The sequence below is a fragment of the Micropterus salmoides genome, unplaced genomic scaffold, assembly GCF_014851395.1.
Source record: "Micropterus salmoides isolate LMB-PRFRI ecotype aquatic unplaced genomic scaffold, ASM1485139v1 Ms_hic_scaffold_2, whole genome shotgun sequence".
NCBI lineage: Eukaryota > Metazoa > Chordata > Actinopteri > Centrarchiformes > Centrarchidae > Micropterus > Micropterus salmoides.
The window spans coordinates 49,820,021-49,846,345 of NW_024041150.1; the positions used below are offsets into that span (position 1 = coordinate 49,820,021).

At 44.6% G+C, this 26,325-nt stretch overlaps 1 protein-coding gene across 2 annotated transcripts in view; it reads right to left on the bottom strand.

The window, feature by feature from the left end:
- Positions 1 to 13,364: 13,364 nt before the first annotated feature.
- The window catches only part of LOC119912598 (scavenger receptor cysteine-rich type 1 protein M160-like), a 63,611-nt gene continuing 50,650 nt past the window's right edge, over positions 13,365 to 26,325 (bottom strand). The window contains exons 9-14 of one of the 2 annotated variants that reach the window (XM_038731864.1): positions 20,173 to 20,463; positions 17,789 to 18,112; positions 17,411 to 17,695; positions 15,365 to 15,694; positions 14,020 to 14,102; positions 13,365 to 13,900 (exon numbers count right to left, since the gene is read on the bottom strand). In XM_038731864.1, the coding sequence (XP_038587792.1) occupies positions 13,781 to 13,900; positions 14,020 to 14,102; positions 15,365 to 15,694; positions 17,411 to 17,695; positions 17,789 to 18,112; positions 20,173 to 20,463 (1,433 nt within the window). In that variant the 3' untranslated portion in view covers positions 13,365 to 13,780. Of the gene's footprint in view, positions 13,901 to 14,019; positions 14,103 to 15,364; positions 15,695 to 17,410; positions 17,696 to 17,788; positions 18,113 to 20,172; positions 20,464 to 26,325 lie in introns of those variants that run through there. The other variant, XR_005446191.1, reaches the window with a different exon arrangement.

Sequence of the window (26,325 nt, forward strand, 5' to 3'; positions counted from 1 at the left end):
TACCTGATTGAGCAAAACCTCTTCCACACTGTTCACACCTGTATGGTTTCTCTCCAGTGTGAACACGTTTGTGGATTTTTAGTGAATCTGATGTAGTGAAAGTTTTCCCACACTGTTCACACCTGTATGGTTTCTCTCCAGTGTGAACACGTTGGTGTTTTTTTAGGGTACCTGATGTAGTGAAAGTTTTCCCACACTGTTCACACCAGTACAGTTTCTCTCCAGTGTGAACACGGTGAATTTTTAGGTTACCTGATTTAGCGAAAGTTTTCCCACACAGTTCACACCCGTGAGGTTTCTCTCCAGTGTGAACACGTTTGTGAATTTTTAGATTACATGAGTTAGCAAAAGTTTTCCCACACTGGTCACAGCTGTACGGTTCCCCTTCGAGGGAACTCGAACTGCGTCGGTTACGACACTATGGGAACGCCTCTAGGCGAAGCAGGTCTGAACGTGAATGAAATCACTCCAATCCTATTGGCTTGTTGCTAGAACGGTAAGGTGTGACGGAATAACCGGAGGAGTATAAAGCACACCTGTACACACTCATCATTAGCTTTTTTCTATTCAGCAGGCCCTCTGTATGTTGTTTGAAGAAAGCTCCAGTCCTACAAGCAGTGTGTCTTACCTGAAGAAGAAGTCTACCAGCATGTCCGGCAACCAGATGTACAGAAGGTGTGTTTTTTTCTTGCCCTCGGTACATCACGGATGGAGATTCTCATGAGATGTGTGTCTCATGTTTGGGGATGGAGCACGCCTGGGCAGCTCTCAAGGGGGCTGCCTGCGCCCGTTGCGAAGCCCTTTCCGTGCGGATACTGAGGTACAGCATGGCTCTCTTTTCCGAGGATGGCCGGATGTGTTTTCCCCGCGGCGCGGGCCCTGCGGCCGCTGAGGCACCCCGGCGGCTTCACTCATGGGGGTTCACAGCGTGATCTGTCGGAGGATTTCGGGACGGCTGAGGCTTTTTCCCGACCTTTATCCGCTGGCTCCGACGCTTCCTTTCCTCGTTCGGGAGGCGGGCGTGTTCAGCGTAGTGGACGATGACTTCCGGGTGTCGGGGCGGCGTCATCTGGCAGCGCCCGACTATGACGTGCTGCTGGAGGTGGTGACTAGAGCCGTGGCTAAGCTCAACATCAACTGGCCACAGCAGGAGCAGACACCACAGGCTAGTGGTAAGCTTGATGAAAGGTTTCTTAAGCACCACGCGCCACCTCCACGCCGGTCTCTGCCATTCTTTCCTGATTTACATGATGAACTGAGTAATGATGGGGCAGACCCTTCTCTACACGGCTTTCCACACCCCGATCACTGAACTACAGTAATGTGATGGGGGTTAGGGACCGTGGTTATGGGAGGATGCCTCGGGTGGAGGATGCGCTTGCGAGCTATCTCTCCCCTCGACTTGCGTCCTCCCTGGAGAAGCCGGCGTTACCATCCAAACCATGTCGCACCACATCCACCCGAGGAGCTGGGGCAGCGAGACGGCGCTCTCATCCTCAGCCATCTGAGAGACGCGATCTGAGGACCGTCATCTAGTCCCGACGGAGCTCAGGGAAGACCGGGGTAGGGGAGTCTTTCTCCCCTCCCACACCCCCCCCCACCCCCCCCGGAGGCCGACCAAGGTCCCCTCCGCCGTGGCAACAGGTGATGTTATCCCGCCGTTTACACGTTCAGGACGCACCTGCCACCATCGAGTCCACGCCGTACTGCCTGCCCCGAGGGTCTGCAGTCAGGCGGTGCCCCGACTCACTCACCGTGGATCTTCGGCGGCTCCCCCCTGCCGTTCTTGGGCTTCAGGGGTCCACCAGAAGATCACACGAGACACCGACCGTTCCGTTGGCAGACTTTGCAGAGGCTTGGCGGAGCCTGACGAACATTTCTCCGTGGGTCCTGCGCACTGCCATAGATGGGTATCGACTACTGTTCAAACCCGCCCTCCAAATTCAAAAGAAAAACAGAGAGAAAGAGAAGAAGAGAGAACAGAAGAGAGGGGGTGGTTTGGACTGTGGTCCGCCCGGAGCAAGGTCCGGTGTTGGGACAGGAAGTTCGTACTCTGCTGAGGAAAGGGGCCGTGGAACGTGTCTCCCCCCCAGACAGAGACGCCGGTTCTACAGCCGGTACTTCATAGTCCCCAAGAAGGACGGAGGGCTGCGTGCCCTGTTTTGGATCTGCGGGTTCTAACCGGTCTCTGAGGAGATTCAGGTTAAAGATGCTCATCATCCCCGCCACCGTGACGCACATCCAATCTGAGGATTGGTTCGTCACGATAGATCTAAAGGACGCCTATTTCCAGGTCTCCATCCGTCCTTCTCACAGGAAGTTCCTGAGGTTTGCCTTCGGGGGTGTGGCTTACCAGTATCGGGTTCTTCCATTCGGCCTGGCACTTCCCCTCGCACATTCACCAAGTGTATGGATGCAGCACTGGCTCCGCTGAGGCTCCGGGGCATCCGGATTTCAACTTCATCGACGACTGGCTCATCCTAGCCCAGTCTCGAGAGTTGGCGGTTCGGCATTGAGATGTCGTTCTGGCTCATCTGCGGCGTTTAGGGCTGAGGCTCAACGCAAAGAAGAGCGAGCTGGCGCCCACCCAACGGACTACGTTCCTAGGGGTTGTATGGGATTCGACAACGATGCGGGCACAATTGTCTCCGGCACGTGTCGACACCATATTGGCTGCTGTGAAAGGGGTGAAGTTAGGCCACGCTATCACTATGAAACACTTTCAACGAGTGTTGGGTCTCCTGGCGGCTGCGTCCAGCGTAATACCATCTGGACTGCTGCACATGAGACCCCTGCAGTGGTGGCTAAGGAACAAGGATTTTCCCCCGAGGGGAAATCCTCTCCGTCTGATTTGGGTTACGCGCAAGTGTCTTCGTTCCCTATCAGTTTGGAAGGAAACTTGGTTCCTGTCCCAGGGGCCCGTGCTGGGAGGGTCTTGTCGCCGGCTGGTTATTTCGACAGACGCCTCCCTCACGGGCTGGGGCGCGGTCATGGACGGCCGCTTTGCAAGGGGATCCTGGCAGGTGCATCAATCCGAGTGGCATATCAACTGTCTCGAGATGTTGCCGGTGTTCCAGGCTCTAAGGAGTTTCCTGCCCGATCTCCAAGGCCACCACGTCCTGGTTCGTTCCGAAGAGAACAACACAGCGGTGGTGGCCTATTTGAATCACCAGGGCGGTCTGCGCTCGCGCCCTCTGGACCGACTGGCGCATCAGATCCTCCTGTGGTCCCAGCAGAGGTTACTATCGCTCAGGGCGATGTATCTCCCGGGGACGCAGAATCAGGGAGCAGACCTGCTGTCGAGGCAGGGGCTGAATGGAGACTTCACCCCGAAGTGGTGGAGCTCTTGTGCGAAGAGTTCGGCCCCATAGACGTGGATCTGTTGCGTCTCAAGAGACTACGCACTGCCCGCTATGGTTTCTCTCGTTCCTCCAGCCCCGTTGGGTCTGGACGCCATGGTACATTCGTGGCCGAGGCTACGTCTGTACGCTTTTCCCCCAGTCGCTCTGCTCCCGGGGTTCTGGAGCGGGTCCGCCAGGACAATGTCTGCCTACTGCTCATAGCCCCGTTCTGGCCAACCCGGGTGTGGTTCTCGGACATCATGTCGCTCCTGGACGGCCCGCCGTGGCGGGTCCCTCTGAGGAGAGACCTGCTGTCCCAGGCGCAGGGCCGGGTTCTTCACCCTTGCCCCGCCATATGGCGACTGTGGGTCTGGCCCCTGAGGGGGCACAGTACCTAGAGGCGGGTCTAACAGCCGGAGCAGTCGAGACCCTCCTGAGCTCCAGGGCCCCGTCCACACAGAGGATGTACGGCCTGAAGTGGAGTGTTTTCTCCACTTGGTGTAGGGAGTGGTCGGTGGACCCTGTTACCTGCCCGGTGGTTCAGGTACTTGAGTTCCTCCAGGACCGGTTCTCTGCTGGTCTTTCCCCTTCCACCCTCAAGGTGTACGTGGCAGTTATTTTCCACATTTTCCTTGGGGAAACTTCCCTTGGTTGTACGTTTCCTCCGTGGTGCCCGGAGGATGAGACCTGCGACTCGGTCCAAGGTTCCCACTTGGGATCTGGCAGTGGTTCTTGGTGCGTTGGCTGAGGCCCCCTTCAAACCCCTGGAGTCAGCTGAGGCTAAGCACTTGACCCTCAAGATGGCCTTTCTCCTTGCTATCACCTCTCTGAGGAGGGTGGGGGATCTCCAAGCGCTTTCGGTTTCCCCGCAAAGCCTGGAGTTTGCCCCGGGGAATATTAGGGCTATCCTGCACCCTCATTCAGGATACATCCCTAAAGTGCCGGCAGGGTCCACAGTGCTGCAGGCATTTCATCCTCCACCTCATGTGACGGCGGGATCGGACGGGAGACTTCATCTGCTCTGCCCTGTCAGAGCACTGAGTATTTACACTCTGAGGTCCTCCCATTGGAGGAAGGCTGACCAGCTGCTAGTGTGTTTTGGGTCTCCCAGGGCCGGGCTCCCTGCATCCAAACATACTATTAGCAACTGGATTGTTCAGACTATTTCCCTGGCCAATCAGGTGCGCGGTTTGCTTTCACCTGTGGCTGTGAGGGCTCATTCTACCAGAGGCATGGCGGCCTCTCGAGCCCTCCTTTCCGGGGCCTCTTGCAGGATGTTTGTTTAGCGGCTGGCTGGGCCACTCCGCACACATTCATTCGGTTTTACAGTCTTGACCTTCCTTCGGCACCTGGCACTCGTGCGCTCTCCTCTTAGTCGTGCCACTTTATTGCACACAGGGGCAGGCGGGGTTTTTGGCACGGTTTAGTGGGTATCTCGTTCCCATAGTGTCATAACCGACGCAGTTCGAGTTCCCTCAAAGGGGAACGTCTCGGGTTACGTATGTAACCCTGGTTCCCCGAGAAGGGGAACGAGACACTGCGTCGGCCCGCCGCACCTCTCTCCCTGCCTGAAGCGCCTGCTTCATAGTTAAGATAATGATGAGTGTGTACAGGTGTGCTTTATACTCCTCCGGTTATTCCGTCACACCTTACCGTTCTAGCAACAAGCCAATAGGATTGGAGTGATTTCATTCACGTTCAGACTTGCTTCGCCTAGAGGTGTTCCCATAGTGTCGTAACCGACGCAGTGTCTCGTTCCCCTTCTCGGGGAACCAGGGTTACATACGTGACCCGAGACGTTTCTCTCCAGTGTGAACTCTCTGATGATTCTTCAAATATCCAGATGTTGTGAAGGATTTGTCACAGTGTTGACAGCGGTGATGTTTGGGTCCATCTCTTCCTCTCTTTCTCTGTATCAACAGAGAGAAACACAGTAAGTGAGAGGTCATCACCACCTAATGAGTATGTACTGTCTATTACATAATCATCTACTTTCAAGAGTTAAAAAAAAAAAGTTAAAGAAAAAATTAGTGACCACTTTGACTTCCAGTGCAGGAGAACAGCTTTATGGTGAAGTGTAAGCTGTGAGAGAAATGGCCATAAAAGAGGGAGAGAGGGATGGAGGGGTGGGGGGGGAGCAGCCTTTACACAATATCCACACAGAAGTACAGAGCGTTATGGTAATGTTGTTACCGTCAGTGCATGACGGTATATACGGCTTGGTTAGTGACCATCGGTCGTACACTACTTGTCAAAATGCATTCTGGGATACATTCAGTGGACTATATAGGGTATAATAACTCTCACTATACATTCGGAAAGCCCTACAAAATGGCGAGCTCACTATATAGTCCACTATATAGTGCATAGTGGGTGATTTCGAACACAGCCAGAGTGACAGCGGCTATTGCCAGACAGGGAGAGACAGCTTCACACAACATGCTGGAAACTCAGGTAAACTCCCACTGCAAAGTTACAGTAATAGTTTTATCAGCTGCTCGATACATGATCACGGTACATTTACTGCATTTAGCCGACGTGCTACATCGTTAGCTCGCCTGCTGCTTTCACTAACTATCTTTACTATCAGTGTATCTTTTGCTGGAGGCACAGCAATGTGAGCACAGCTACATGTACTGGATGATAACGAAACGGGCAGTGAGCTGGAATGAATATTATAACAAGATTTATAACAGTTAGACCGCAGTAAGTAACTTTACTGTAAGTAAGTGCACGGTTCTTCCTCTGGGTTGTTGTCACAGTTTTGTTGCAGTGTTTTATATTATGTGGGCCACGTTACTTACAGCAACTGAAAGCGGGAGAAGCTGCGTCCATGAGCAATAAATCTAAATTGAACATTACGAAGCAAACAGCGGCAGGTCCGAGCTACTGTAGCGTTAGCTGGCTGCTCCTGCCAGAATCATTATAGGCTAACTTAGTAAACAAATCGCTCCACATTTGCTTTTCACAGTTACATCCTTTCTTGCAGGCTAAATCAAAACTTAATACCGGTGTTATGCAGGAAAGTAACATGGATGAAGTTAAATGGAGAGCGATACAACTTTGCACCAGATAACATTAGCAACTTCTCGGCGAGCTAATGTGACTTTCTCTGTGTTTCTCCAGCTTTTCTGACATTCACTGTGTTCTTACTCGACATCATCTGAACCTGTTTGGTCTATTGTTGTTTTGGATCCTTACGTGGAGCCTGTGTTTTGCTGCGAGCCGGTTGTTTTATGGTGTTAGTGGACTGCATCTCGTTAGCTGCCGTGTTGTCACTGTACTCAGAGAGGCTTGGAAGCGCGCACAGGACTGAATCTGACCTCACATTAAAAGCAGAATAGTGTCTGATATAAGCAACGGAGAACAGGCGTGTGCTTAATTAGGGCCCGAGCACGAGCCGTGCAAGGTCCCTATTGAAATTGTAATTGTAAACTTTTTCTGCACAGTAAGCTCAGTTTTGGGGGCCTAAACATACTCAAACTCACCAAATTTTGCACACATCATGAGTGGTGAAAGATTTCGAATTTTATGGGTTTCGCGCATGGGCGTGGCAGAATGACTCGCTAGAGGGACCTAGAAAATATAATAGAATTTTACACACTCCGTACTTTTACAAACTCCTCCTAGGCATTTAGTAGGATCGACCTCAAATTTCTGCTGTGCCTTCTAAAGGCATTGACGATGAAAAGTTGTGCTATCTGTGCCATGAAACAGGAAGTTACTATAACTTAAGTGTACATGCTCACATCTGAACAAAACTTTACAAAGCCTCTTGGAGCAATCGCTAATAAATTTCAGATTTAAAAAACAGATTTCTAGAAATGAGAGCTGCTTCATCCCACGTGGGATGGATGCCGTCTCTCAGAATCAGACCAGGTCTTCCACAGAAAGTCTGCCATTGATCTACAAAGCCTTCATTGTTGGCTGGACACCACCTCGACAACCAGCAGCAAAATTACATGTGCCTATACATGTCATCACTGGTCAGATTTGGCAGGGGTCCAGAGAAAACTACAGTGTCTGACACTGGTTTTGCATATGTACACACTGATTCAACATTAATCTTAGTGACCTCCGATTGGCGTAAACGGGAGTCATTACCGCCGACGTGAATAACAATCTTACTGTATTTACATTTATCCTTAGCCAGCACCACAACTACACCAAGATTTCTGGCTTGATTTGTGGTTCTTAACATTACAGATTGAAGCTGAGCACTGACTTTCAATCGTTCCTCTTTTAATTGGAGAAAATTCTGGCACATCCAATTGTTGACCTGCTAATACAGTTCCTCAGCACCTGAATGGGATCATAGTCCCCTGGTGAAATGGTTATGTAAATCTGTGTGTGCATAATTATGATAACATATTTTGTTGTTTTTCATAATCTGAGCCAGTGGAAGCATGTAAATGTTAAACAAAAGAGGCCCCAGAATGGAGCCTTGGGGAGCTCCACATTTTTGTCAGCTTAGATGTAGATTAAGTAGGATTCAAACCAGTTTAGTACTGTGCCAGGAAGTCCAACACAGTTTTCAAATCTGTCTAGTAATATGTTGTGGTCGACAGTGTTGAATACAGCAGTGAGATCCAATAATACTAAGACTGAAATTCTGCCACTGTCAGTATTTAAATGGATGTCATTGAAGACCTTAACAAGAGCCGTCTCAGTGCTGTGATCGAAATCCTGATTGCTTGTCTAATTGTTTGAATTTTGTCTGAAGATAATAAATGCGAAGTCTCTCTTTATAGATCTCATAATGAACCTGGAGATTTGCCACCTGCGTTCAGCCTTTCGACACTCTTTTTTGAGTTCTGACCAGTGTGGCATTTCTCAATAACATTTGTAATTTTAGAACTGAAATTATCTACAAGCTCATTGACTGAGACCCGTGAGAGGGCGGGTGTTGAGGAGAAAGCCTCAATAAATTTTTCACTAGTGTTTTCAGTGATATGCCGTTTTGTGATCACCTCTGTTTTAATATTTGTGTCCACGCAGATAGCACTCTCAAAGAAAACACAGGAATGATCAGAGAGAGCAACATCAGTCACCACAACCTTGGAAATGTCCAGACCCCTGGAGATGACCAAGTCCAAAGTGTGCCCCTTATTGTGCGTGGGCCTCGTCACATGTTGAGTCAGTCCATAATTATCAAGGGTGCTAATAAAACTGCATGGCTATAAGGAATTCTGTAACTGTAACCTGTTTTTCATTTACAGAGCACAACCATGTAATGTACAATGCAATCACTGACAGCTTAAACTACTGTACACACACACTCTCAAACCAGTGTAACATTATAACTAAATAAAACTGGATGGTTACATGATCAACAATAAACCTGTAACCTCTTTCTAGCCAACAGCAATAATTAAGGTGATGGCAGCCAGCGGGAAGTTTACGTAAGTCGACCACCACAAGTTTGGCAAGTAAACAAATGCTCCTTCATCTTTTCATAACGAATGACAGTCAGAGCAAACCTCCCGTAGGTCGTAGCTGAAGCAAGAAGCAAGCTAATGTTAGATGGCCAATTCTGAGCTAAAAATGTTTACTAACCACAGGTTACTAACCTATTTGCGTTCAGTTGTTTGGGTCTTGTTTTATGAAGTTTTAAAGCCAAAGTTTATGATGAATGGTGGAGCGGCTGCCGGTGTTTGTTGTCCTCTCTCACGTGTGGCGTGCGCAGCAGATGCTACGTGTTACATAGGCAGGCTATAAGTAACGGAGGGAGGGGAATAACAGCAAGCTCATCAGACGTTTCCTAAAAATAAACATTGTTCACGAGTCCCGCACCTCGAGTCCGAGTCGAGTCTGAAGTCTTTTGAGGACGAGTCTGAAGTCGAGTCTGAAGTCACTGTGTGTGCAACGAGTCCCCATCTCTGTCACACGCTCAGAAAATGATTACCTTGATTCCTCCTCACTAGGTCATTTCACAGGTATAATGAGGGGCTGGGTAACAGCTTGGGAAGTTCCTTTTTTTGAGTGAGGACTGAAACGATTAGTTTAAGTTTATAGGTTGTATTGAAAGTCCACCACAGAGAATTTGTTTTTGTTTTTTTGATGAAATAAATCTTGTATTTGAACGAAACGAAAGGATCTCTGCCAGTGCTTTTACACACAGAAGTCACTATCCTCCTCCAAAAAGACGTCTGAGGAACATCACAATAATTGAACGAGACAGGACACACCGAATCAAAAAATGTGAAGTCATGGACAAAATGTGCACAAATCAGCGTGTGATTTCATTCAATAAGAGCTGAACACATGTAGAATATTTTGTTCTTGGATATTTTTCTAACACAAACACAAGTCAATAACTACAACTGCTTAAATTTTGAAGGCTTTGAGTGTGTAGGGTCTCGGTCTCATAGAATACTTATGAGTTACAGGAACTTATTTTATTAAAACATTAATGAACAATAACATTACTGTTAAAACCTGAACATTAAGTCACTAACACTCTCACTTGGTGTCTCTGGCCTCTCTCCTCCTGTTAAAGGTAAATGAAACACTTCACACAACATGTATAGTGTTACATAAAATCCATCAGAACTCAACAGTATTTTAATGTTAACATAAATAGTTAAGTTACAGAAATGCAAACAAATTTAAAATCTGATTCATGTCTTCTTTTGGTTGAGAAGGGTCTCAGGAGAAGCAGATCCCTCTGGCTGGGTGAAGTCCGAAGCTCCTGATTGTACGCAAAATACATGACGATACAGAAAAATAGAAATGAATGGCAAAAATATTTTTAAAAAATAAAAATATTGTCAATATTTTGGAGACCCCCAAAATTTCACAAATCATCTTTTCTGGGGATTTTATGTCTTATAAAGAGGAGCTCATGCATTAAGAGCAGCTGAGCTCCCCTGTAGTTTGCACCCTGCTTGTACGATTGCATTGGTAGATTAAAAGTTTTCATTGTTTGGCAAGAGGCTTTGCTCAAATTAGCCAAAAAGACATTGGTGCATGGGATTGTTCACCACCAGGTTCATAATGACGCAAAAACTTTCTCAAAACTTCTTACGGCTTTGTGCCCTTATCAAAAAGACTGCGATTAAATAAGTAGGTTATACTAAGTATAAAAAAGATATGAAGTCAGTATTAATGGTTGAAGATGGTGAAAGCAGCAGTTCTAGAAATAAAATCCCTAAATCAACTCTGCTGAACACAAAGTGGGGACATTTGAATGTGGTCCATCCTAACAGGGAGACGGAAGAAGCCATGGTTCATTACACTGTGTGGATGGCAGATCTTGGTTCAGATCATCAAGTACCTTGACAATATCAAGGACTCTTCGGATTCTAACTTTAATAAAGATTTGATTGACTCCCTCTGACAAGAATACTCGGCGATTTAATAAACAGTCAGTTGTGCTGTTGATTGTAGAGACACCAGAGAAAACACTGTTAGATGGAACAATGGGACATATTTCAGAGTTCCTGTTGCTGTCTGTACAGCTGGTGTTGTGCTTTGTTGTCCTCTCAGTCTACAGGGTGGAGGGGGATTCAGAGGTGGAGTCTGTCCAGCTGCCCTGCAAAACCACAGTTCACCTGTTTAAAAATTTCACAGTGGGGTGGACGGACAGAATCAACATGTGCATCAGAACGGCTCTGACCAGCCTGAAGAACAGTTCAATCTTTACAGAACAGAGATGAAGAGAAACCCGCTGAGACCTGGAGACCTCAGTCTGACCCTGAAATACCCCACAGGCAAAGACAGCAACATCTACACCTGCACCATCTACAGCAGGGAGAAAGAGACATCCTGATGAAGAAACGAGTGGAGCTCAAGGTCAAAGGTCAGTGCTGTAGAGACAGGTCAGAGCTGTAGATACAGGTCAGAGGTCAGTGCTTTAGATACAAGTCAGAGGTCATTGCTGTAGATACAGATCAGAGGTCAGTGCTGTAGATACAGGTCAAAGGTCAGTGCTGTAGATACAGATCAAAGGTCAGAGCTGTAGATACAGGTCAGAGCTGTAGATACAGGTCAAAGGTCAGAGCTGTAGATACAGATCAAAGGTCAGAGCTGTAGATACAGGTCAGAGGTCAGTGCTGTAGATACAGATCAGAGGTCAGAGCTGTAGATACAGGTCAGTATCTTGGTCTTGCAGGCAGTTAACAAGTGGCAAGGGTGGGAGCTGGGCTGAGGGTTGGTTGCTGATATACAGCTGGGTGTCATCAGCATAGTAGTGGAATGTAAGTCCATGTAATCTGGCCAAGGGGTAGCATGTAGATATTGAAAAGAAGGGGTCCACTAAGTACACATCCCTGGGGCACACCATTCTTAACTGGCTTTGAAGGTGATATATTGTTTCCGGTTGAAGAGATGGGTTCCAGAGAAAGGAGTATTTGCAGGTTGTTTCAGACAGAGGCTGAAATGAATGCCTACATGAAGAGTCAGTATAAGAAAATTAAATATTTTTTTGAACTTTGAATCATGCAAAGCTGCCATACAGGAGCCACAGGACTATAATATAGGACTGGAAAAGCAGTTCAGTAGGTTTCCTTTAAGATTACTCTAAGATAGGATTTTTCTCAATTTTGGTATTACAGAAGCAAATCCTAACTAACTTTTGGAATCCTATCTTATCTTTCTTCATCTTATCTTATCCCAGGTTAGGAAATCCTAAATACTCGATCCTACATTGGTGATCAACTTTTATGTCTGTTACCTAGAAACCGATGCCACTTTACTCATTTCTGTTTTTTGGTAGTTTTTTTTAATGAAACATACACTGAAAATGGAGCAGAAACAACAACTATCATTGAACTTCAAGTCAGATGACTTAGAGGTGTTTGTAACCTCCGTCAAGAAATCCAGATCCACGTAACGCTTAATTCGGGAGATTAAACAGAGAAAGTGGGCTAAAATAGCGGACACAGCCTCAGCCGCATATCTGGCATCCAGTGGAGCGTTGATGCTGTTAAAAAGAAAATAAGTCCATTTACAGTGATATAAAGACACAGGCAACTGTTGTGTCCAAGGAGCAGATGAAACAGCTGGTAGCTCCTCCTGTGCTATTATATTTACTACTAATAATAATACTATTATTATTAATTATAAGAGGCTAATAATAATAAAGGCTGTACGCTAACATCATCATGTTTTTCTTGAAATTAACAATCTCCTCCTATCAAAGACTTGCATTAGGATCCTTTGGTTACATCAAGCTTTTACATTACGTTACATAATGAGATATTATTCTATCTAGCGTTACATGGCCAACAGCCTCTCTACTAACGAGTGTTTTGTCACCAAACGCATCGGTAGAATCAAATAAGTTCCGCCTGTTGACATTTTGTTGATTTTGTAAAAGCAATTAAAGAGCAGCCATGTGGATTAAACGAGTTAGCAAACACTACCTGTTGTAAAAGTAAAAGTTAGGACAACTTAACGGTTCTCCTAAAGTTAGGAGAGTTTATTTAAGATTTTACGAAGTTAGGATGCTTCTGTAAAACACTTTTCTTATCTTTAGTTAGGAAAGGAACATTGACTTAGGAACTGTTAATCTGTAATGGTCTTTTTCCTAAATCAGTTTCTAACCCTTATTACCATAGTTACCAATAGTAAGGAGAGGATCTTCCGGTTAGGAACTTTCTCTAATACGGCCCCAGGACAGCGCTGCGCCAGTAAGGCCAATTAGTTCAGAGAGGCTGTGAAGAAGGAGGGTGTGTAAGATAATGTCAAAGGCTGCAGAGAGGTCAAGGAGGATGACGATACTGATGAGACCGCTGTCCATTGCAATGAGAAGGTCATTTGTGATGTTGATGAGAGCAGTTTCGGTGCTGTGATGCAAACCAAATTGAAGTGGTTCAAATAGTTTATTGTGAAACCTATGGTGTTGGGCAGCCACAGCTCTTTCCATGATTTTATTGAGGAAAGGTCGATTAAAGATTGGGCGGTAATTGTTTGGGTCATCTGGGTCCAGACTGTTGAGGCACTGATGATGCCAACCATGGTGCAACAGAGGGTGGGAAGACATGATATTTTCAGTACAAATTTAAAAAATGACAACATAGAAAAAGTTAAGATTTATCATTAACACCTCTAACACAATATCTTGCTGTCTTTGTCACTTGTTTATGTCATTGCCAGCCTAATGAAACCTACTGGTAAATTTAAAATTCACTACGAATCAAAATTTGGCATGGGTATCAATACATTTGGTTAAACTGTATTTGTGAGGACTTGAAAGATTAATGTCTTCAGTAGGAACCAATGGGCTTGGAGCTGAGAGCCAAAGACAGGAAGTCTGAAAAGACTAACACGTTGCTGGTTTTGCTCTTTTCTTGTTGAGTGTAATAAAAATAGAGTTTATAATGTAATCTAATAATTCCAGCCTTATTGTTTAAAGGGAACATCAGTATGAAAGTGTAAAATCCTTGACTGAGCTGATGGTGGGTTGTGAGGCAGCTGAGATGAGCTCCTTGGAGGTCCTACTCTGCTCCCTGAGCTCCTTCCTCTTCAGTCGACCCTCCTTCAGCTGCAGAAACACCCACGTTATAATAATCCAGCTCAATGTCCTCCTGCCTGCCCGGCTTCTGCCCCCTGCTGGCCTGGAGAGACATGACAGCACACATGAGAGTTAGTGCATCACTCCTCCTCTTCTTCAGGTCAGTAAACACAGACCGAGTGCTTCATCTCAGTCCTCTAAACAACAGACATGTGTCAGTACCTTATAGTAGAAACAAAGGGCAGCGATCACCAACAGCAGAGTCAGCGGCAGGACGACCACTTTGATGAGAAGACCTGTTGGATCTGATCAAACACATGGACAGTCATCACATCACACAACATCATGAGTCCATCAGCTCCTGTTAAACACAAACTGTAGTGACCTGAAATCTCCCAAAACCACTTCAATCCATCATTAATTTCTATCAACAGATATCTGAATGCAGAATCTGGAGGCAAGAGAAAAGATTTTGGTATCGAAAGCTTTCTGGTTTCAGTTTGTTGTCCAGGTAGTATCGACCAATCACATTTAAGCAGTCCAAACCTACATGGCCCTGTGTGAAAAAGTCCCCTAAACCTAATAGCTGGTTGTGCCGCCCTTAGAAGCAACAACTGCAATGAAGCATTTGCAATAATTGGCAGTCTTTTACAGCGCTGTGGAGGAACTTTGACTGACTCATCTTTGCTGAATTGTTTTAAGTCAGCCACATTGGAGGGTTTTCAATCCATTCTTTTACCTGGATTCTTTTCCGGAATTTGACTAGTCTTCATTTTGTTTTTCTTAAGTCATTCAGAGGTGGACTTGCTGGTGTGTTTTGGATTAGTGCGCTTCAGCAACGAACAGATGGCCGGAAATTCTCCCTCAGGATTTTTTGGGAGACAGCAGAATTCATGGCTCTCACTGTGAATTCATGGCTATAACTGTGGTTTGCTGGAGGCCCAAAGCTTTAGAAAAGGCTTTATAACCTTTTCCAGACTGATAAATCTCAATTACTCTGTTTCTCATTTGTTCCTGAATTTCTTTGGATCGCAGCATGATGTCTAGCTTTTGTGGATTTTTTGGTCTACTTCACTTTGTCAGGCAGGTCCTATTTAAGTGATTTCTTGATTAAGAAAAGGTGTGGCAGTAATCATGAAAAAATTCAAAAGAAATTTAACTCAGCTTTCCAAATATGTGATAAGCCACAGTTTCCCCTTAATAATAAAAAACCTTCATTTGGAAACTGCATTTTGTGTTTACTTGTGTTATCTTTGGCTAATATTTCATTTGCAGCACTGTAAATACATAAATGCTGCAAGTAGCACAGAAGACAATTGAAACTGTTACCAGGGGAAACTAAAAGGTGACAACCACACCGGGCACGGCAGGAAAACTCCACCAAAACGTACATGTTAGCTCAGTTTCTGGTGCGTTGAGGCCTCAGGTCACCGTACTTGACATCAGTCACAGAGTCAGAAACACAACATCCTTGGAAGCTGATCTGATCTGATTTGAACAGATCATCTTTTCCAAAGCTGCATGGAAACAGTCAGTGTGACGTTTCAGCTGCTCTGCTTCAGCTTACCTGAGACAGTGAGAGACAGCCGACGGCTCTCAGAGGAGAAGTCATGAGAAAAAACATGGAGGTGATAAACACAGCTGTAGCTTCCTTGGTGGGCGGGCTCTGCAGCAGGAAACAGGAAGTGGGCAGAGTGATTGACAGCTGGCTGGGTGTAGTTGTGTGATGTGATGGAGGAGGTGAAGGCGAGCTGGAAGGAGCCTCCTGGGTACTGTGGCTGGATGGAGCAGCTGATGGTGAAGGTGGAGCCCCTGAAAACCTGAAACCCCTGCTGCTGGGCCTCGGAGACCCCGTTCACGGAGGAGGACACAGAGATGTTGGGCTGAAGCAGCAGGTCTGTAAACACAGATGATGAAAGGTCACATTCACCGTCGGACTGGGAGTAAAAAATGGCCCTGGACTGTGATCCAGACCGGCCCACCAGAACAGTCCACTGTATACTCCACCACGACCGCCCTGCTAATGCACGCACGTACAAAGGCCGTAACCTATGAGGTCACCGAGGTCTGGACCTCTATAATTATATTTAGTCTATAGCCTTTTAATAAAATAAATTAGAATAAAAACATTGATAACAAGCTGAACTTAAATAAAGGCTTTAGGACCATGTGGACGCAGCGGATTACACAAGGGCGTCACTTTGTGTTGAAAAGTGGTGGGGACATTTAAGGCCTCATCTTAGTGGTGTGACCAAACACTTAGTCCAGGAGACGTGAGAATGCACAATATTGGAGTCACGAGAAGAAGACAACAAGATACTCTAATGTTATTTAGAAGAAGTATTTACTGATGAATTCGGCTATTTGATTTGGGGTTCTCCCCCAGATGATTTTGAGCATTAATCACTTAATTTCCTGCATTCTGGAGACATTTTCTGCACCAATTTATGGTGGAAATGTCTTTATTTATATGAAGGGAAACAATATGCAGTAATCAGGCCCTGCAATGGACTGGCGACCTGTCCAGGGTGTACCCCGCCTTTCGCCCGATGTCAGCTGGGATTGGCTCCAGCCCCCCGCGACCCTGCAGGATGAGTGGTTGACGATGGATGGATGGATGGATGGATGGATGGATGCAATAATCAGCAGCTTTTTTTTTTAGCTTTAAAGTTACTTTTGTTGGACAAGGCAGATCTGTTTCTTCTATATTTACATTGCTTTCAAGCTTTTCTATTGTGCATGTAGTTCTCATAGAATTTGTATTTGTTTTTTAGCCTAACATTTCATGTTGCAAGCTAATTTTCAGAAAACCTTTAGCAAATGCTTTCAAAAAGTGGTGGGGACATGTCCCCAGTGCAAATGACACCTATGTGATTACACCGTCGCAACCGTCATTTCAAGTTGAAAAACTGTTTCCCCATCGATGGTCAGTGTCCAGACCTGGGAAACACAGGAAGCACATGACAACGTTGTGCATGCATTAACTGAGAGCACCGCTGTTTGCAGGCAGAGTTTTGGGTGAAAAATACGTTTAGCCAATTTTAGGGTGGGTGAAAAAGGGTGAAGCGTCTCCCCATGAAGAGAGACGCTGTGCGCATTTACACACGAGCCACAGCAGCATAACTTCATATTTAAATCTCCAGACAAGCCGACCGGATCATCAGGATCTAATGTTAAATAATATGCTGTGTTTTGAAAAACACATCCAAAAGGTCTCACACAGTCCAGGTTCATACAGAGACACTGTTCGGAGTAAAACAGCCGTCCTCCTGATCAGTCCTGAGCTCCATCAGAGCGTCTAAACATTTCAGACGCTCAAAGTTGAATTCTGTTTCCTCTGCAGAGTTTCCTCTGTCTCAGCTGTCGAGTTTTAAACTTTTTGTTTTGTTTTGCTGCAATAATGTCCCACGATATTAACTGTGACATTACTGCTCGCATGGGAACGTCCATCACTTTGTGTTGAAAAGTGGTGGGTCTCCAACATTGACAGTGTTGCGTTGGAGAGATTTGTGCAGTGGAGAGAGAGAGAGAGGTGCTGCAGACAGGGGAGAGGACACACTGGAGACATTACTCTCATAAATGATGTCATGGATGATGTCACTGATGGGCTTACCTGAGCAGGTGAGATCCAGGATGGAGGGAGAGGAAGATGATGATGCACACTCCCTCAGAGCAGATCCAGACTGAACACAGTCAGACCTGATCCTCCACACAGGTCTGTCTGAGGACTCCTTTCTCTCTCTTACAGAAACAGCAGAGCCACAGTCCAGATCTCTACAGACAACAGCTGCTGTCTTCATGGTCCAGTCAGAGTCACTCCCTGGTCTCCAGTCTCCCTGATGTTTCAGCTCCAGTGTTCCTGCACAGCGACTGGCTCCTCCCACCAACCTGACAGGCTCTGAACAGAAACCAGAGAGTCATCAGTAAAACAATAAAGTGAGTTTCATCAGAAGAGAAATGAAGCAAATCAAAGCTGCAGCTCCTCTTCTACCTGAGCAGGTGAGTCCAACAGCTTTTCCAGGTGAGCAGGTGTTTCTAGCTGAGCCTGAGCTTCTACAGTCCAGGAGAGCAGACTCATGGCCTCCACACTGGAACTCTTTGGTCCACATCGGAGCCTCCACTTCTCCATAGAGCGCCCCCTGGAGGACTGAAGGAGCCCCACAGCCGAGCTCCCTACAGACCACCTCTGCATCCTGCTGGTCAAAGTCAGCTTCACACACTGAGGACCACCTCTGGTTAGACTGGTTAGACTGGTTAGACTTCACCTCCAGTCTGCCTGAGCACAGACTAGTCCCGTCCAGCAGCCTGACAGAGTCTGGAGAGATAATAGAAGATGAAGTAGAGATAAAGACACCACACTGATTTACGTGTAATTAGACTTTTGAGTTACCTGTTAAAACTGGTTGAAACATGGGACCTACAGTAGAACTGTTCCTTTTCCCTGCTTACACCAAGAGTGTTTGTGCACATTTACCTCCATTAATGCACTTAAGGTCCACTTGTCAAAGATTCACCAGAAATCTCAGGATACACAAATGTGACAAAGTGCCCAAGTAACATTTCTCTGTCAGCTGTGTGATTTTTCTGCTCCCTGCACAGAAGCAGTTTTGTTCACGCAGTACACATTTAAAAGTTAATCACAGAGTCCAGTGTCCATATAAAGGATGTAAATTTCATACTAATGTATAGTCCACATCTAATGCACATAGAAGCAAAGAGCACAGAACAGACAGCTGGAGGATGTTTAAGCCAGAGGTAGTCTCAGTAGTGTAACTAATGAAATGGCCCAATAACAACATGTGCCTCCAGATGACGCCCCTGATTTAGAAGACCGTGAGGATTCCAGCAGTGAAGAGCTTCATGATCAGGGGAAACAGCTGGAGCACAATCTAGCTTCTCTTTTTTTGAAGATGCAAACCATCCTACACACTCCAGAAAGTTGTGTGCAAGAGGTCAAACAACAACTCATCCAGATCTGTGAACTTTCCCAGCCACTGCTGCATAATTCAGTCAGGGACGTTCTTAAAAACACACAGATGTAGACGATTCAACTGTGAGACATTTGGTCAGGGCTGCCACAGAGAGAAATGTAATAAGATTTTGTGGCACCTTATCAACCACTAAAAGAAGATCAGCTCATGTGAACAAACCTTTTAAATGCCGTCGAGTATATTATTGAGAGAGGAAAAAAATCAAGTGTTGTATATATTCCTCTAAATGCAATGCTACAGCAAAAGTTGAACAGGCAGACATTTTAGACAAAGCTCTTCCAGTAGAAAAGCATGAGCCTCATGAGTACAGAACATACAGAGATGGTTCATGGTGGAGAAGAGTTCAGAACTGCTGTTGATGATTTTGAGGTCCGTTGGGAACCTCTAACAAGAAGCACAAAATGAGTGCAGTGTATTGGGTGATAGCTAATGTAGCATCAAACTATAGGTCCACACTCCACTCAGCCTCTGATCTAAAAGAATATGGCTATGCTAAAATTCTCCATCCGCTCATCCAAGATCTGCTTTCTTTGGAGCAACACGGTGTTTATGTTGAGAAGCTGGGAGCATGTATTAAAGGCACAGTGTTGTATGTGGCTGCTGATAACTTGGCTGCTCATTCTCTCACAGGATTCTTTGAAAGCTTTGCAGTGGACAGTTTCTGCAGGTTCTGCATGGCAAAGAGAAGCCAGATCCAAGAAAAGGAGGTATGTTCAGGCCCCTTTGAACCCTGAACTAAAGACACTCAGAACAGGACGTTAGTAAATCTGGCCCATTGTGTTACAGAGTGTTACTTTGCAATGTTTGATCTAAATTAATTACATGGAAACACTGAAATGTATAAATGTAAAGATTAGATCATTTCTTCCCTTCCAGCTGGTTAAAACTAATTTATTTAAATACAATAATCTCAAGGTCAACATATAATAAAGAAAAGAAAAGAAACAACATGATTTATATGAACAGATTATTTTAAGTTGTGATGATGAATGTTTTGCTTTATATTTGTTATATATTTCTTTGCATGTGTAACTTAAAATCCTTAGTTTAGACAACATGACTTCAGGATAAAAATGATTTCTGTTCACTAATGATTGTGAGTAATGACTACTAAAGCAAACTTGATTTGTCTACTGCATCAACTTAAGCTTCTGTGTTAATACAACTTAACCATTAAGTTTTACCTTGTGTAAAAACTGAAATGGTTTAAGGCAACGGGTTTCCACGTGAATATCTAGTAAAGTCAACTCATTTGGGATTAGAGTGAGACAAAATAAAAACATGTCATGAAACAACAACTCAGTGATTCAAACTGGACTCAGCACAACTCCAACATCAGTTCATCATTAACAACAGAACACGTCTTTATACATCTGGGGCTTACCTGAGCAGGTGAGATCCAGGATGGAGGAAGAGGAATATGATGATACACACTCCCTCAGAGCAGATCCAGACTGAACACAGTCAGAGCTGATCCACCACACAGGTCTGACTGAGGACTCCTCTCTCTGTCCTACAGAAACAGCAGAGCCACAGTCCAGCTCTCTACAGACAACAGCTGCTTCATTCAGGGTCCAGCCATAATCACTCCCTGGTCTCCAGTCTCCCAGATGTTTCACCTCCAGTGTTCCTGCACAGCGACTGGCTCCTCCCACCAACCTGACATCATCAGGCTCTGAACAGAAACCAGAGAGTCATCAGTAAAACAATAAAGTGAGTTTCATCAGAAGAGAAATGAAGCAAATCAAAGCTGCAGCTCCTCTTCTACCTGAGCAGGTGAGTCCAACAGCTTTTCCAGGTGAGCAGGTGTTTCTAGCTGAGCCTGAGCTTCTACAGTCCAGGAGAGCAGACTCATGGCCTCCACACTGGAACTCTTTGGTCCACATCGGAGCCTCCACTTCTCCATAGAGCGCCCCCTGGAGGACTGAAGGAGCCCCACAGCCGAGCTCCCTACAGACCACCTCTGCATCCTGCTGGTCAAAGTCAGCTTCACACACTGAGGACCACCTCTGGTTAGACTGGTTAGACTGGTTAGACTTCACCTCCAGTCTGCCTGAGCACAGACTAGTCCCGTCCAGCAGCCTGGCAGAGTCTGGAGAGATAATAGAAGATGAAACAGAGATAAAGACACCAGACACAAAATAAAAACATGTCATGAAACAACAGTTCAGAGATTCAAACTGGACTCAGCACAACTCCAACATCAGTTCATCATTAACAACAGAACACGTCTTTCTAACAGCACAGACATTTACATTTAATACTCTGTCACACTTGTTCTCCACGTCTGAACACTTTCAACATGTTTCCAAACAGCAGCACAACATCATCATCTGCAAGATCACTTTAAAATATAACTCTTACTGCCTGTGCCTTTTATTATGGACATGTAGCCAACCAAATCGCTTGCTTTGCAGTAGCACAGGCTGCCAAAACAATCTGATTATTCCTGAAGCATCTAAACAATCTTCACACCACAGATAATTATTGTGGCAGTAACACGAGAGTAAGTAAGTAAGTAAGTAAAAGTTTATTTCTATAGCACCTTTCACAGGTATAGGGCCACAAAGTGCTTCACAACAAAAACATTAATATCATAAAATACACACAATAAAAGCATAGACAGTACATGATCATATCAACCCACAAGTAGCTAATTGAAAGCCTGAACAAATAAATGTGTCTTTAGTCTGCATTTGAAGGCATCAACAGAATCAGAAGAGCGCATAGATGGTGGAAGGTCATTCCACAACCTAGGGGCAACAGCCTGAAAAGATCGGTCACCTCTAGTACGGTAGCGAGTGCGTGGAACCGTCAGCAGGTTCTGATCCACAGACCTCAGAGCACGCACAGGGGTATAACGCTGAATCAGGTCACTAATATAGGGTGGAGCCTGGCCATGTAAAGCTCTGAAAACTAAAACCAAAATTTTAAAATTTATCCTATAAGACACTGGTAGCCAATGAAGTTCTTTTAGGATTGGTGATATGTGAGACCTCCTATTAGTACGTGTTAAAATTCTGGCTGCAGAGTTTTGTACTAATTGCAGTCGAGAGAGCTCCTTCTGGTTTAGGCATAAAAATAAACTATTACAATAGTCTAACCGCGACGACACAAAGGCGTGAATGATTAGCTCCAAATCATTTCTTGAAACTATATTTCTAAGTTTTGAGATTTTCCTTAATTGAAAGAAGCAGTTTCTCGTCAGCTGCTTGCAGTGCTGCACTAACGACATGTCTTTGTCCAGGACAACTCCCAAATTTCTAAGACTTTGCTTAGCAGACTGGCCTAAATCACCCAAGTATTGTTTAATTCCTGGAATTGCATCCTCAGGGGCAATGATTAATGTTTCTGTTTTGTCTGCATTTAGCTGCAGGGAGTTTTCACTTAGCCATTTTTTAATTTCCACAAGACAATGGAGCAAGGAATTTAACTTCCAGATCTCTGACGGCTTGAAGCAGCAGTAAAGTTGGATATCATCAGCAAATAGATGAAAAGAAACATCATTGAACCTTTGTATGATCTTTCCCAAAGGGATCAAATACAACAAAAATAAAACGGGGCCCAGAACAGAGCCTTGAGGCACTCCACAAAGCAAGTCTGCAGACTCAGACCTTATTTGGTTTGCTGTAACACTAAAACTACGCCCAGATAAATATGAGGTGAACCACTGCAGAACTGACCCTGACAGCCCTACTTGATCCCTTAATCTTTCCAGCAAAACCTGATGGTCGACGGTGTCAAAGGCGGAAGACAGATCCAAGAGAACTAGAACAGTGTGTTTTCCAGAATCAGCAGACATCATAATGTCATTTGACACTTTCAGTAAGGCCGTTTCGGTAGAGTGTTGTTTACGAAAACCTGACTGGAATGGCTCATGGATGTTACTATTATCCAGGTAAAATGTCAACTGTTCGCAGACTACCTTCTCAATGATCTTGGATAAAAACGGGAGCTTAGAAATAGGCCGAAAACTATTCAAATCCGACGGGTCCAAACCTGCCTTTTTTATTAACGGTTCCACTATAGCATGCTTAAAAGCATCTGGAAAAACGCCAGTAGACAGCGAGAGGTTAACCATTTTGGTTACACAAGCGCCAATATCTTCAAACACTTTTTTGAATAATCTGAATGGAATGACATCCGATGAACAGGAAGATGGCTTCATCCTGGTCACCAATTCAGAAATATCTGAAATCGTCACAGTCCTAAAAGTGGACCACATGCTGGAGACTGGCTTAAAGACAGCAGTGGTACCACACGAATGTAACGGGATTTTATCTTTAATCATTTTAATTTTATTAGTGAAAAAACCCAAAAAAGCATTGCTGTCAGCTTCACAAAAAACAGGGATAACTGGGGCAGCAGGGCAAACAAGTGTATTGATCGTATCAAACAGCACTTTAGGATTTTTTTTATTTAATGTTATTAGTTGACGGAAATAGTCAGATCTGGCTTTTCCAACCGTCACATTATAGGACAACACAAGTTCTCTGAGATAAAGCCTGTGTACCTCAAGGCTAGTGGATTTCCACAGGCGTTCAGTCTTTCGACACATTCTCTTAAGTTTTAAAATCTCTTCATTAAGAGAGCAGCTGGTTGTTGAAGCAGGTAAACTACATACAGAGGAAGCTGTGCGTCGTGCGTAAAGCCCAACAGGACTGTTTTATTATCTCTCTCTGTGCATCTGAAAAATAAATAACAGCTGGTAGCTGCTGAGTGAAAGTCAGTTTCACCGGCGACTTTCTGTTGATGGACTCACCGTCGGACATCGCGATGAAACAAATAGTAACCGATGTGTATTAAAGAAAAGAAACAGGCTAATGTCCAAAGCGATGCTCTGTTCAACAACAGGACACTTTTAATATATCAGAATCAATGCAGTGATCGTCTGACAAAGATCTTACAGTGTGTAGTCTTCATTTGCTCTGCAGAGACTAAAGACGCTTTTAATAGAAAGTGAAAGTGTTTCACTTGCCAGCTTGTTAAAGAGCGACGCAGGCTGCTTTCCAACAGACCAGCAGGTCCACGGTGTGGCTCACTACATTTCAGTTGTATTAGTAGAACATAAAAAGATATTTGGCTGATTTTCTAAAGGTTTGCATCCGCCCAGCTCTGTGACCGTGACAAGCGCCCGACCAGCGCTTTACTGCGTGACTGCACACACACAGCCTGGAGGAGCTCATTTCTGTTAATGAAGCAAAATGCAGATTACAGACTGGAGAAGTTATAAAAGGTGTGAATGGAAGATGTAGTGAAATTAAGAGTAGGCCTACATTAGATGTACCCACCCCTGCTGCAGACATCATCACTGCTGCCTTCAGCTAGAAGGAACAGCAGCACAAAGAAAAGTCTGTAATACTGAGGAACTTTGCTGCTCCGGCCTCCAGCAACTTGGTTTTTCCTCCCTCAACATTTCTACAGGCTACATTCTGTCCGCGACTGATGTGGACTGTGAGTGATTGACTGGTCTCTTAGTAAACCGCCTCCTATATGAGCCAGCTCCAAAACCGCCTGAGGCAGGAGGGCAATGCAAATAAAACTTTACATTAGGAAAGAGGGGGGGGGAAACGTAGATTTTGAAATGAGCGCGTAACGCTAGTTAAGCGAGTAAAGTTCAATTGTCGTCTTTTGTTTGATTTAAAAAATAATAATAAATTCTTCTGAGATCGGGGGCTTTTCAAAAAACATCCGGGCTAACGACGCCGCTGGTGGAGAGTATAGTTAGGCCTACTAGAGAGGAGCTGGTGCAGAGCGGAGCGGGTCGTGGAGCGGTTAGGGTCAGACAGCAGTGTGGAGCTGTAGGCTCGTGTTTACTCCCTCAGAGGAGGGAGGGTGTTAAAGCGTTTCCCTAATTTAAGTGTTCACTCTCGTGTTTTCAGTATTATTTCATTGTTAAAAAAACTTTTATTTTGGTTGCACAGAATCTGTGGAGTATAAATGATCTCTATTAGTATAATATTCTAACTGTAGGAGCCATTTATGTTTATTGTTGGCGTGATATTTTATTTTTCTTTGGATATATTTATATTAGTATTTTGGACACTGGGTGGCAGTGATTAGATGCACGTGGTTGTATATAGAGGGCATAGGTGACAGGAAGTGGTAGGCACAGGTAGGGGGAGCACAAACAGTTCTGGCCAGACCACAGAGTCAGAATACACGCAAACAACTGGAAACAAGATAAGAAATCAACCGCTATGTTCATCTGTTTGTACTATTTACTGCTGCAATAAACCACAAACCTCATCTGCAATAATCTCTCTGGAAAATCATCTTGTGTGTCTGCTTAAAAACTTCCCTCCTACCTGTGCATGATGGCAAAGAGACTGGAAACAAAGCTAAAGGTAAAGCAAGGAAAAATTGCTATCATACTAACATTAAATTAAAACTGATTTCATAGCCAGGCCTACTGTTAGCAGTGTTGGGCAGGAACTGTAATAATATTACTTTCTCATTTTACATTTACTCTTTTTCCAGATAACTATTTACAAAACAGTAATATTATTACAGTTACTAATCCAAGTAACGCTGCAGTACTGACTTACTGAACGCATCATCCTTGGCATAAATACGCGTCTGGGCGGCAGGTCAGCTGCACTGGACCTGATGTTATTCAAGTCAGCTGTTAGCCAACAAGCTAAAGTAAAGTAGAAGGAAGAATGGAGAACGAGGGAGAGAGACGTTCTTTCAACAACTGTAATTATTGCCATAATTATAATTATTGCCATTTTGTTTTGGCCACCAGTCTAAAAACAGTGGAGGATCTAGTATGTAGTACAACATTATTACATCAAATAAGAAGTGTAATGTTCATTTAATAGTACTGTTTAGTTGTAGTATATTGATTACTGTATTCATGATAATTTCATATAATATTATACTTTTTACAGTTTTTTTAACGACGCTGAAGTTAGCTTCCAATTCGCAGCTTCCGATTCTGCAGTTAAGGGGAAAGTTAAGGAGAACTTAAGTGAAAGTTAACGTTGCTGAGCGACCAAATCTCCGTTTTTTGCACCTCTTACTGCTGTGAAAGCTGTTGTGCATTTTAGGCAAAGCCTTAACGCTGTCTGAAACACTTTTTTAGATTTGAAATAACTTTATTTTATTTGTGTAAATGACAAAAGGGTGATTTCACTGCTTTTTCTCCACATGCAGACCACATTAGACCAGTTCCAGATCCAAAACCACTATACCTAGAGCTCTCAAATCTGGACTAGATTGTCCAAAGAGGCTAAAGTTTCAATCAAACATAGTTTCCTTTTTTCAATTTGTGAAAATACTTTAAAGGACGATTTATCTGCTGTTTTCACATGTAGACCACATTAGACCAGGTCAGATTAATGGTCTGATTGGTTCTCATGTCTGAATTTGCAGCGCCACCATCTGCCTCTCAAGCTGTCTTTGAAAATGGTTAACAGTTTAATTTTTGTGGAATGTTTCCATTTATAAAATCCATGCAAGAAACACAGTCTACATTGGTCTCTAATTTATTAATGCAGTAAATACTTGTCAATAATCAGAACCATTCATGCAG